This window comes from Lepisma saccharinum, chromosome 6 (genome assembly GCF_977018435.1).
Source record: "Lepisma saccharinum chromosome 6, izLepSacc3.1, whole genome shotgun sequence".
Taxonomy (NCBI): Eukaryota; Metazoa; Arthropoda; class Insecta; order Zygentoma; family Lepismatidae; genus Lepisma; species Lepisma saccharinum.
Genome location: NC_139234.1, coordinates 67870310 through 67884337, shown reverse-complemented (window position 1 = coordinate 67884337; position 14028 = coordinate 67870310). Strand labels below are relative to the sequence as shown.

The 14028-nt window shown below is 35.5% G+C and overlaps 1 protein-coding gene across 5 annotated transcripts in view; it reads left to right on the top strand.

Moving 5' to 3' along the window:
• LOC145988842 (protein no-on-transient A-like) overlaps window positions 1–14028 on the top strand; it is a 78440-nt gene that overhangs the window by 12448 nt on the left and 51964 nt on the right. For all 5 annotated transcript variants that reach the window (XM_083124077.1, XM_083124076.1, XM_083124075.1 and 2 more), the window contains exons 2-5: window positions 7256–7465; window positions 9377–9595; window positions 12787–12957; window positions 13635–13765. In XM_083124077.1, coding sequence (XP_082980203.1) covers window positions 7256–7465; window positions 9377–9595; window positions 12787–12957; window positions 13635–13765 — 731 coding nt within the window. The remainder of the gene's footprint in view (window positions 1–7255; window positions 7466–9376; window positions 9596–12786; window positions 12958–13634; window positions 13766–14028) is intronic.

Below are 14028 nucleotides of genomic sequence, written 5' to 3'. Positions count from 1 at the left end.
TTGGGTGATTTTGCGTAGAATGACCAAGAAGAAGATTGCCAACAGTTTGCATAATGAAAATGTGAAGGAAGCAATTATTTCTAACAAGATTAATTGATGCAGTAACATTTCTGTTGAAGCAAAAATGTTAATTTAGGGTCACAATGAGGCAAGGGACTCGAACAAATAAAGGCATGCAGAATATGTACATAGAACTTCTAGAATTTTTAGCAACATACGATCCAACAACAGCTAATCATTTAAAAACTGCAACTGTGTTTAGATGGACGTCACCAATAATACAAAATGATTTAATTGATGCAACAGCTAGTGTAATTATAGATCATATCAAATCCCAAATATGAAATGCAACATTTGTTGCAATATTACTTGATGAGACAACTGACGTTAACTAACAGCAGTTGGTTATTAAGTCATATGATTTTTGGATAGTGAGGGGAATTTGTCCAAAACGTGAACGATGAATAGCCTCCCCTTCTACTGGACAGATTTTAAATTAAAAACTATATTTTGAGAACCCTGGCCTTGCACTGACATACGCATACTGCAGAGGAGAATAGAACATATTGTTATATATTTTAACCAACCTATCAATTCGTGCACTGGTTCCAACAATTTTACTCTTATACAGGGTATATAATCATTATTTTTTAAACACTTAAAATTGCTTGTTTTTGGTCACTACATATAGACATATCTTTTTTTATAGAAAGTCTTTGTCTTCTAAATGGCCCTGTAAAATGTTAGAACAGTTTGATTAAACAAATAAAAAAAAAGTAAATGTACATTTTTCATTTCTGATACTGTGTACATGATCCTACTATGGAAATGTTTGTTGACTGTGTTAATGAAACTAATAATTTCAGTAACTTTTCTTCCCTTGAAAAGTAAACCTTCTGGATGTACTAATCAATTGTAACTTAATTTTTTTATATAGTGTTTGTAGGAGACCTTTACCTTGGCCTTCCCACAGGTCGTGACTATGATAATGACACTATTTACGGTTCAATATGATTAGTATTTTGTATATTCTACACAAATATTTTGCAATTTTTTGCTATAAAAATTATTGAATTTTATCAGAAGAAATTTAAGTGTGTTTACAGTTTAAATTTCCTTTCGCATGAGCTTCACCCCATCATTACAGTTTAAAATTAGACTTGAACCAGTGTGCCTCCATTGCAACATGATCCTGAGACTCAATTATCAAAAGGCAACAACATTACATTATGCCATCAGGGAGGCCCATTTTTAAGAAGAAAAAAAGCCTCTTGCCAACAATGATCATCTCAATTATAAGTAATGCTAATTTCTGCAAGTTAAATTTATTATTAATCTCTGATTTAGGAGCACATTGATCACAGGTATCACATAATAGATGTGCTTCTGCGTACATAATGTGAATAGTTAGGTTTTTAATTTTCCTCAAACATTTGATAGTCATTCTTATTTAAAGTTTGTTTCATATTTTATGACTTCAGCAAGTCCGAGAGAAGAGGCAGAAACACATAAGCTTAGATTTAAATCCAATTTTTACTCATATATACACACACAGGGCTCAAAAATCCAGGTCGCCATGGCGACTAAAAATTTCAGCGTGGCGACTGATCTTTTGCTGTAATATGTATGAAATTTTGATGATTCTAAGTTCAAATTGCAGTTAGCAAATTATTTTTCTTTTATCAACGTTGTTAACATTCCATAGAGTCAATAACAATTTCTTACCCTTTGTCTTCTATTTCCTGCTTTCTCAAATAATTTAGCGATGTTTTGAATACCATGATGCTCAGCATCTTATACAGTGTTTCAAAAGTCGCACAACCCAAACTTTGGAAATATATATCATGAAAAGCGTAAGAGATATTTACACCGGGTTTTCTGCATTATAAACCCTCATCCATTGAGATATTTGTCAATGCTTAAAATTATCAGTTCACTCCGTAAAGAAAATTATATAAATTAATAACAGACTGAAAGCAGCATTCAATTTTTTCCAGAAATGAACTGAGTAAGAAAAATATGTAAGAAATGATCGAAGGGTCATAATTAGACATTTGACGTCAGTCTGTCATTTGCGACCAATATTGGTCATGTGCAACATTTGATGAATTTTTGACTTTTGATTTTATGGGTTGAGTGAAAAGTGCCATTTTTTTAACATATCTCTGTATATGGCAACACTAGCAGGTCGAAATATTGCCAACAGTCGCATGCAGCATGTGTGTATACATTTACGTGAAAAATAGTAAATCAAGATTTTGTGCCGAAATTGGACTTGAGAGAATCCTAGGCTGCTCCTGGTTACGTTGAATTCTCTTCACTCACTTTCACCGCTACTGTGCCTGTGTTATTAATTGATTCAGCATGGCATATTCATTGGAGCAGTGCGTGTGCATTGCTGAAGTGTATTTTACTACTTATTCTTACACTCATGTGCAAGAGGTTTTCAAAAAGAAAAAGAAAAAAAAAAGCCCTGCTTCTGCTGTACATCCAAACACCAGCAAATGATCCCTTCAATTTTTTTTCAAGAGTTGGTATTTATTGTTGAAAATCAGTTCTCACATGTTTTCAGCAAATTAAGTTTTTTTAAAAAAAAATAATGTAATTGCTTTTATGTATATAAATGCTAACATAAATTTATGAACCCAGTGATAGCCTACAGGATTAGTTTAGTGCAGAAAACCCAGTGAAAATATCTCTTAACGATTTCTGATGCAGATTTTCAAAGTTCGGATTGTGCGACTTTTGAAACATACTGTAGTATGCACAATTGCTAGTAGGTGGTTTCCTGGCGCCTGATTTTCAGAGCTGGCACCTAGCTTTGAGGGAAATTTTTCGAGCACTGTATATATATATATATATATATATGCACACACACTAATCAGGACTGCACCTGCAGTATTAAAATTAGTTGTGAACAAGCTACAATTGGCTAAAATGTCAAAATCTCATTCTTTCTCCAAAACAACCCAAGATTTTTTTTGCTACCATATCAGTCTGATTCCTAATTTGTTGAAGTTTCTCAGACTGAATACAAATCTATAAAAATTCACCAACCAGGGTAATTGTGCAGCTGAGCTTTTCACCCTTGCTAACTTGGTGCTGATGAAGGGTGTTTGTTTGCTGTGCTCAAGCTATTGGCAACAATTACTGTCATTTAACAAAACTATGCCAATTTCGAAACTCAAATTGGTGCGACGCAGACACAGGATTATTTGCAAGTTTACCACAGACCATTGAGGAACTCAAAACTATCATCGATGTTGAAAACATGGTAACTGAATGTTTCGCAGTGTGTAAGATTGCAATTGTTCGTAATGTTACTTGGAACATGTATGTCCCTTCTCGACATCTCAATGAGAACTTATTAGAATCATGGCACATATACTTCCATGGGAGAAAAGTGCCGTGATGTCCAGTTACATACTGCTCAACACTTTCTTATGCAGCTTGAAATTGTAGCCACTCAAGTTACTATTACCTACAACAATACAAGGATGTTAAAACTTTATTGGTGGTTACGAAGTAGGAACACAATATTTTCATTGTTTCAAACATTTTTTCTCAGGAGCTTGAATTGTAGATACACGCTTGCCTAATAGCTGAGCAGTTGTAATCAAAACCCTTCTCATCCTCAAGAATACAAATGTCTTGAAAAACAAGTATATCAATTTTCTATTTAATGCTAGTTTTCATTGTACAACATCTATTTTATCGTGCACATTGTAAAATGAAGATACATTGCAACAATGATGATAATTGGACTTACCGATTGAATTTTATGAAAAGAAAGTTGCATCTGAGTTGCAGTGTGTTGTAATTATGGATTCTGCTCATTTCTCTTCAGTCGGGTTGCAAGTGACAGTTGCCACTTGTCTTTATAGTACAACTTTAAATTGCATTAATCTCTAAATCATTGAATGGTGTTTATTAGGCTCTAAGAAAGGATGCAAAATATATGTGCTGATGGGGTGAAGCTCATATGAAAGGAAATGTAAACTTTAAACCTGCAAAAATAATAAAAATTCTGTGTAGGATATATATAAAATACTAATCATCATAAACCGTAAATAGTGTCATTAAGCTGTAAATAAACATGGCAGCTGATATTTTGCAAACTACCATTTAAAAATATAACCGAAATTCCGTTAAAAAGACCATAAATTTTTTTGGTTACAATTATGTAGTGGACCATTCCATGCCAAATCGCACAGCCTCCGACCTCACCATTTCCGAATTGCATGAAAATGTGAGTGTTAGTAATATTTGAGGAAACAATAATATTTGCACAATAACAGCCAACAGTGATGCATACTTTTTGTGTAGCAAGTTTCCAACTTAGAGAAAAATTGAAAAATTTGACACTCTGGGCCGAAGAAGAAAAAAAAAACGTAACTGTTGTTGCAGGCAAGCTAGAATCTTCATGTTGGGGCTCATTTTAAAGCTAAAGGATTGTTCTTTTAATAAAAAATAAACAACCTTTTTTAGCATATGACCTTGAAGAATTTGAAAACTGTATTTTTGAAACTAATACATATGGTGCATTAAGATCTTGCCTATAAGTGACAGATATATCATCTTGGGATGACATTGGGAACAGGAGCTGCTGAAATTTGTAGACATAATGAAAAAGTGTTACTGTGCATTGACAGATACAAACACTGGGAAGGATGTACATGTTTACATTTTAGAAAAGTACACAATAATAATAACAAATAACATTACATATAGTGCAGATTAGTGGCATTTTGTTTTCCTCATATTCTCTTTTGAAGTCAGTGTCTGAAGCTGGAATCTTACGTGTGTACAGTTTCAGTTTTTGGATCTACACTAGTCAGAACATCCTGGTTGGGAATTCTTCTTATGTCTGGATGTTGGGGATATACATATGATGGAGAAGGACCCTGTGGATAAAGAAAACTGATAACAACCTCATATGAACTTTCACAAACCTAGACAACACATCCCAACCACCATGCATGATCATAAACACACATCACCAAACCACAAGCTTCATCCAAAGGGCGACACTGGTGTGGTGTTTTTCACTTATGTCTGTAGAAAACCTTTTCACAACAAGTTGTTCTGGTGTCGCAGGTTTTTTTGGATTCAAACTTCTCCCAGGTTTTAACTTTACTCCACATTCCCTCACTAGCTCTTTTGAAGTTCGTATCATGGGATTTGTTGCAGTTGGGAATTCATTCTTAATTCTTCCAATACTCCAATCATTAGGTAATATAGTCAAGATTTGCACTTTAGCACTTCTTTCTGTGCATTTTTCAAACTTTCAACTGCCTCAATATTTTTACATCAGTACTTTTGTTTTCTGCAACCTGTTCTTCTGCTGCTGGTATTTGGAATATTTTGTTTTGTACTACTTTTCTTTATTTTGCTTTTGCTATAACCTGTTGATTTAATTTTTTTTGTTTGATTGGTGATTCTCCAACACTTCGTAAGCTTTCATTTAATGCCTGAATAGACATCCCTGAAACTTCTCCACTTCCTCGTCACTACCATTATCACTTTCTCTTTGTTCTCTAACCATTGTCTCTTCACCACTCACTCTGTTGCTGGTTCTGATTGGAATTTGTTTTCTACAAGCATCACATACCTTGTATCCAATCTGCAGGTGTAACAGCTTTTCTACCATCAATGGGAGACATTTTTTAATTGTTTTCTGCTACTGGTATGTCCTTCAATATCAAAGGCACCATAGTTTTTTCCAAATTCTCCATTGTAAATCTGTGACTACTATCTCTAAAAGGTATCTTATATTGTGAGAAAGATCGCTCCACTTCACAAGAAACAATTCTTGCATATTTGAAGCACGAAATGCCACTAACGCTGAAGCAAAGCTTCATCTTCCTCTACTTCACCTTCTAAACACTTGCAATTGGGCACAAATTTGAAAACCGTGGTTTTTCCCCAAAATTCCTCTACATCAAGACATAGCACTTGTGCATTGGATCCAGTGAGTTCTTTCAGTTTCGTTTGTACTATATGGACTTCACCCACAGAAGCTGCCAAAGTGTCTGCGGACGATTCACGCTTTCGTATGGAATTAGAGAGGACAGGTTTGTTGAGATATATGCCAATTCGACTTTTAAGGAGGAATCCTTAAGTTTTTGCAGAATTTCTTTGTCGATCATTTACAAGAGATACAAAGTTTTCAAAGTTCTGGGCATAATATTCAGCTGCATCCAACCAAGTGCCTCATTGCACCAAATTAGAACGTGAGAAAAGCAGAAACACTCTCGAAGCTCTGTATTATGTTGTACACTTGCCTCATGTGGGTAATATTTTCCCCCAATAGGATCCTAGGGGAGGTGCCAGAAGTCTGCCAACGAGCGTGTTCAAATACAAACAAACCTAGCACTCTCGATATGAAAGAAGTGTGGAGAATAAACATTTTTCCTTTGAGGATTTCGAGGTAGCTGACGTCAATGAGCAATTTTATGTATTTAAAATGAAAATTCACAAAATATGTATTTACATACGGAAAACTGGAAAATGTGTTTTTATGTAAAATAAAATTTGCTGTGTTGACATGTAAGGCTATGATCAGAATTTTGGTTAAAACAAGGGGTCTATCTTATCACATAAAAAATAATTTATTTACCTAAAGTTCCATTCCCTAGATATATCTATGCAGGTTTTTTATAAAATAATTTTTAATAAAGTCATGATTTTAATCTGCCATGAACATGAGTAAAATTTTTGGTCGGTCCATCAATTGATAAGTTTGTTAAGAGATGCCGTATGCACATGTTCGAACACTGAAAATCATACTAATAGATTTTATTTACAAGAAGTATACAAAATTACTTTAGTTATGAATGAATGTACATGTATTGCACAAGAAAGATTAGGACTTTGATGTGCACAATTTGAAAAAATCCTTTTGCAATAGGATTTACAAGGAATTTGCCCTTTGTCACTTCATGACAGTATGCATAGAGATAAAATTATTTCCTTATGAGCAAAGGTTTAGGGTTGGAGTTCTTCCCAAGCATTAATATTTGAATCAATTGTAAATATATTTTTTAAGGCAAGAAGTGTAAATTGGAAGTAAAATGTGTGTATATTTCTTACATTGATGAAGTTGTAACTAAATGATAAAAGGGACTGTTCTGTTCGAAAAAGATGTTTACCTATTTGAAACCACTATAAGTTAAAACAAAATATGCATGTGAATGTGTAGACATGTCTCTTGTTGTGTTCAAATGATTTAATTGTTTTTTACATTTTTTTTCAGCAAGGAAATATGGATGGTGGGATGGAAATGGGCGATGGACAAGATGGCAGACAGGATGGCCAACAAATGGGTATGGGAATGGCCATGGGCATGGGGATGGGCATGGGTATGGGTATGGGTGGCAGAGGAGGTGGCGGCGGCGGACGTGGTGGCAGAGGTGGACGTTTCGGTCGTGGCCGTGATGACATGAGGGGCATGAGAAGTCAAGATGTAAGTTCCAAACAAGCAACCAAGGTTTTTCAAGAATTAAGCTGACAAAAATGTTTTTATCAAGGTTTTTTCAGTGCAAAAGTAATGAAATATTTAATGTAAATTCAGGTTGTATTAATTTTATTCTTGCTGTGTGGTTCTGAAAATCTTTAAAATGTAGACCTTGTATTTTAAATACTTTGTAGTATTTATACTGTTTGCCATGCCCTTCTTTGGCATTTTAAAAATTATTTCAATTTTTGGGGATTAGAAATGGTGTAATTTTTATGTAAATAACCTGAGTCTTTTAGGAAAAGGGGTAGGGAGCAATTGTCAATTTTGTTAGTGATTTTTAAGGGTTTTAAGTTCATAGATTTTAGCTGAATCTTCCAAAACAGATGAGACTTGGTAAACTGTAGTCATGTTAGCAAAATCTCGCTTGCGTATTTCCAATTAGATCAAAAATACTATTCCTATGTTTGTGCAAGCTCAAATTTGTTGTATGTTTAAAAAGTGAGTCAGCTAAGTTTCAGAAATTATAATCTATCATGCTACAGTTTGGCAATGAAAGCTTGGAAAGTATAAATATTGGTTTGGATGGCCGGGTTCTAAGGAAGGAAAATGATACAAGTTATTTGTGGTCATACTAACCAGTGTGGGCCCAACCCAGAGTTTCCCATGCAGGTTTTTTCAGGAAAACCATCAAAAGTTGTTTTCTTCAGAAAATTAAATTATTGCTTTAAATGCTTGAGGTTCTACAAATAGTCAAATTTTTTTTGAAAGACTTGTAAAGAAATTGCTTAGCAGCGCTTATAATACTAAAAAATAATGAATATAGTGCAAGTCATGGTGGGTTTTTCAAGCTATTTCCCTTAAATCATGCTAGAAATGGACCCATGTTTTGACCATGGAAGTTGCCATTTTCATAGTACCCAGATATTTTGGAGATTCCATTCTGACAAAATCTGCCAGACAATTGAATATGGCAAAATTATAATTTGGCATGTTTAATATACGGTGGAAGTATTTATGCTTGAAATATCCAAACAAATAATAGGAAAACACAACTGTGATAAACTGCGAACAAACTGTATTGAAGCAGGTTGAAAACATTGTGGAGCAAGGTCAAGGTTGTGCATAGCGTCAGAGAAGGGGAGCAAATCGAGTGGGCAGAGCAAAGCAGTGCACGCTGCTGCGAAGCTGGTCACTGCAGTCGGTTACACCCTCCCCTCCATGCAATCCAGGTCCCTTTCACGTGTTCATTGGAGGAGCCATCTCGCGTCACTACTGACAGTTGTTTTTGTTAGCCTGCTTCAGAGGTACTGGGGACAGGGTAGGGTATAAAGAAATACAAATTGAATGTTACGATGCATTACTACCAGGGGGAAAATGTATTTCATTAAAAAAATATATTTTTAAACATAACCTGAAAACCCCAATAATGCCCAGTTTTTTTGTTGTTTTTTTTTAATCTGAAAAGAATTACCGCAACTACAGTGGAACATTTTTCAACTTAGAGAGCAGTAAAATTTTGTTTTTCTTTATTATGATCTGGTTGGTAACCTATATCATGTAAATTGAAAGATCAAAAATTTGTTACAAAAGCATTGGAGCAAAAGTGAATTTTTTAACTATATTCAATATTGTGAACTGTAAGTTTCACTTAGTTAACCACAAGTTTATTGCTAACTTTGAGCTACTCTGTTGATTTTGAATTTCATGCTTGCTGGGGAAAATAGATGGACAGAGTTCAGTATAATCTTATTCCATCCTTAAAATTACCATCATGCACAAAATATTTCTGTATCCCTTAATCCTGAATGTTGTTGAATTTTTTTAGTCTGCATTCTGAAATTGAATGGGTTGTTCACTTTATTAGTTTATGCAAGCATGTTCTACGAGACATAAAAATATAGTATGTTGTAATTCCAGGATCGCTTGAATGAAAGAATTATGGCATTGTCTGGTCCAACACATGATTTGCCACCTCAAGATATGAGTGAAAAGAAGTTCTCAGGACGATGCAGGCTGTATGTTGGTAATTTGACAAATGACGTTACAGAAGAGGAAATCAGTGGAATGTTCCAGCCATATGGTGAAACTGCAGAGTTGTTTGTTAACAAGGATAAGAACTTCTCATTCATTCGGTTGGTAAGTTGAATTTGAGAATTTTTCTCATTTTTTAAATTGTAACTAATGTTCACCTTGTATAACAATTGTTTAAATTTGGTTAAAGCCTTATCATTATCTATAATTTGTTAGATACATTTTATAAACATTAGTCATCCATATCGTCATTTACTGCATGGACTGTGCTATGTTTGGAGATGATGTCAGTGTTTTAAGTAATGTTTTCAATTTATTGAGAAGCATGGGCCATTGGTGCTGATTTCACTGGTCTACAAAAAAAATATTTGTGAATGTTACAAGAACAAAATAAGCTGTTTCTAGAAGTTGCTGAACCCCTGAATGCAGATCTGATTTCAGAATTTCTCCATCGGGCTCAGATTTCCTGTAAAAATGTTTTTTTTGTATTTTCCTACCTCAGCCTATGTTCTATATGTATTGGTCGAAAGGACTCGCTTTCACAAAAGTGCTACAAACGTAAAAGGTAATAAATCTGTGTCAGTATACAAAGGAATGAAGTAAATGAGTAACATGAAAGTGTATAAACATTAGTGTTGCCCACGAGACGAGACTTTGGCCTGTCTCGTCTCATGGAAATGCTGTCTCGTCTCGAAAATATTCGTTTGTCTCGGGACACATGATCAATCTCATCTCGAATTTTTAAAAGCCTGTCCCGTCTCGTCCCGTGGGCAACACTAATAAACATACCTAAAAATGTTTCCTTCCCGATTTCCTACGAAACTTTGCCTCCGGAACATCTCTTCGTAAGGTCCAGCAGTAGTCAGACAGCATTGCGGAACTCCATTTGCCTTGATACCGCTTTTCCATTAGAGCAATGTCTTGGTGAAACCATTCACCGTGTTCGTCACTAACGGCACCAAGGTTAGTTGGGAAGAAGTCCAGGTGATCATTCAAGAAATGTAATTTTAGAGACATATTGCATCCCATACGTTGGTATGATGTAATTTGTCCATGTACAATATCGCGTTACTTCTCTGCTTTATGGTTGCATAAAAAGTTTTTACATACACTTGTAAAAGACAACCATGCCATTGTTTCAACATCTGTTAATTGTTGAATGAAATTCTCGTCATTCATCAGTTCCCTTATTTGAGGCCATACAAATATTCCTTCTTTAATTTTGGCATCGCTGATTCTTGGGAATTTCTTTTGAAAGTACATGAATCCACGTAAAGTTCTGTCCATGGCTTTCACAAAGTTTTTAGTTAGTCCCAATTTTATGTGCAGAGGAGGGAGATTCACATTTCTGGGGTCAACAAGAGGAGTGTTCGCCACATTCTTCTGTCCAGGCACTAATTCACTACGAAAAGGCCATTTTTTCCTACAATAGTGATTTTTTTCTGTCTCTGCTGTTCCACTCGCATATAAGCAGCAATGCTTTGTGTACCCAAGCTACATGCCAAGCAGAATTGCAATTACCTTCAGATCTCCGCATATATTCCATTTGTATTTCTCATATTGGATATTTGTCAGAAACTGTTTCAAGTTCTCATACGTCTCCTTCATGTTAACAGCATGAGCAATTGGTACTGATGGGAATTTGTTTCCATTATGGAGAAGTACAGCTTTCATACTAACTTTGCTGGAATCGATGAAAAGACGCCAATCGTGTGAACTGTTTTGGCCAAGACAATCCATACCGGATGAGATGTCATTACAAAAAACCATGTCTCCTTCTTGGGAGAAATATTCTGAGAAAATAGTATGACGGTCACGAAAAAAAAACACTTTCGTATTGCAAGCGAGGAGATTCCAACCTCTCAGTTGCGAAGCTAAAAGTTCAGACTGTTGCTTAGATAAATTTAAATCCCGCGTAAGGTCGTTCAGATCCCCTTGTGACAATAAGTGAGGCTCCATTGATGAACCGGACACTTTAAATGTTGAGTCGGCAGTTTCTTCACCTCTTGCACTTTTTTCCCCGTGTTGGTCACGACAATCTTCTTCATTCACAGTCACATTCTCAGGAGGCTTTGGTACTAGCAATTCTTTATTCTGACATACAGGTCTCATGGCTGATAGTAAATTTGGGTACTGCACAGTTTTCGATACTTTCGACGTGATTCCAGCTATTTTGGTCAGGCAGAAATAACGGTCTGTTGTGTGATCTGCTGGTTCCCTCCAAACCATGGGAACAGCAAACTACATGTCACGTGATTCTTTTAATAGCTCGTCAGAAGTGTAACACAGGTCAAACAGCATATGTGGGGGTCCATGTTTTGGCCTTGTCCTCAACTTTACACCCAAAATAAAGTTCATAGCACTTCTTTATAAGAGGGGTAATTCGTCGCTTTTGTGACTTAAATGTCAACTCTCCACATATATAACAAAACGAATTGGGGCTATTTACGCAGGTACGAGGCATTTTCTTATGCACTAACACTACACACTACTTCTGAAATTTCGAATCACAACCTAATCAAAGGCAGTCACTTCCCACTCTGTCAGAACTCACAATGCTGAGATGCACGTGACAACAAACAACACTGTGATTCTACGTGTTCGGGCATATGACTATCTTATTCACGATTTGGTTTGTTGCAATTGGAGGAAGTTCCATGGCCTTAGGAACGTGCTGGTCATTCTATGGTCATATAATGACTGTTATTCAACAATATATGTAGAGTAAATATAGGTTAAGCCACGGCCCAATAGGCAGAATTTTCATGAATTGCATTAGGTACAGGTTAGTGTGTAACAAGAAAACTGAGCCCAATAAGAAAAAACTGATTTCATTTTCGAAATCAGCGCCATCGACTTGCCTTAGAACACCATTCACATTCCTTGTAACAAATTTCATGTTGACCAGTGTCTTTTCCCCCTTACTTTGCATTTTTAATGTTTCTTAGGGAGCTTTTTACACCCCTCTAACATTCAGTTAAAATTTTAGATGAGTTTTTTCTCCATATGCTGTGAAGGGTGTACAATGGCCATATGTGCTGATGAACCCACAGATGTTAGTGATTCATTCTAACTGCATTTTGTTTGTTGTGCCATGCTTGTGTTTTGAATTCTCATTAATCTTGAATTAAAATTGATATGTACGTGAAATGTGCTTTTAAGTATCCACCTACCTGTCATCATATAGTGCCTAAAGTCCCGTAATATGAATGTTGAATTACTTCAGCTCCTTCGCAGTTGCTTTGTGTGGACTGTTAGGAAATCATTTTTGTAATTGTGTTATTGTTCATTTGCAGGATTACCGTGCTAATGCTGAAAAGGCAAAGAGAGAGCTAGATGGAACTTTGAGGAAGGGGAGGGCTTTGAAAGTGAGATTTGCACCTCACAGTGCTGCAGTGAAAGTGAAGAATCTTACTCCATGGGTGACAAATGAGCTGCTTGAGAGAGCTTTCCAAGTTTTTGGTGAGGTAAGCAAGCATCAAATTGTCTTTTCTAAGAAGAGCTTTAAAGGAAATTGCAACTAGGAAGATGGTTAGCAGAAAAGTTTGTCAGGCTTACAAAAATTTAAAGGATATCAGTAAAGCTCTGTTGTCAATTCTTCAATTCCCCCCTACTGTATGTTGTCCCAAACTTTGGCTGGTGAAATACACAGTATCAGATAACTGCTCATTATTGGTTTAGTAACAGCATGACTGTTCTCCAGTAATATGGACATATGCTCAACCACCTTCCTAGCTGAATGGACATATGCTCAACCACCTTCCTAGCTGCCATTCTGTATAATAGACTATTGTTATATAGCAACTGTTTTCCTTGCCATTTTGTGAGTTTTTTAATAAGTTTGATTGTATGCATTACACTTACCAATGTTTTGGTTTTTCTCCCAATAAATGAAGTACGGTTTAAAAAATGCAAGGATTGTATTATGTAGTTAATGGGAATAATTTTTCATTTTGGAATGTCTTTTTCTAAGACAAGTTGTAGGTATTTCATTTAGTTTCAATCTGCATACCAAAAATATTGGCATGCTAATTAAGTGTCTTGCCAATTATTAGTTTGGAAGGGAAGGGTATTTTATTTCTACCATTTGAAAAGGTGATTTTTGATGTTTTTATGTTGGATATTTTTTATGTGTTTCTTACAGATTGAACGTGCTGTAGTGGTTGTGGATGAAAGGGGCAAGTCAACTGGAGAAGGAATCGTGGAATTTGCTAGAAAGCCAGGTGCACAAATGGCCTTACGTCGCTGCACTGAGGGTTGCTACTTTCTGACTGCGTAAGTGACCTTTAATGTATTTCTAAGTTCATTGACGTAGGCATAAGTCTTGGTACATGCCATGAGTAGACTTGTGCACCTTTCATAAAATGAAAAATTATGTACTGTAATGTTCATTTTATCTGATTTTACAGGTTCAGAATTCATTTTTCTCATACATTTTATAATGAAGAAATGCAAAATTCAAGAAATAGTTTTACACACATTGTTTACATTTTATTTACTGACACCACACTTAAGTGAGTGGATTATCCATCAAGTTT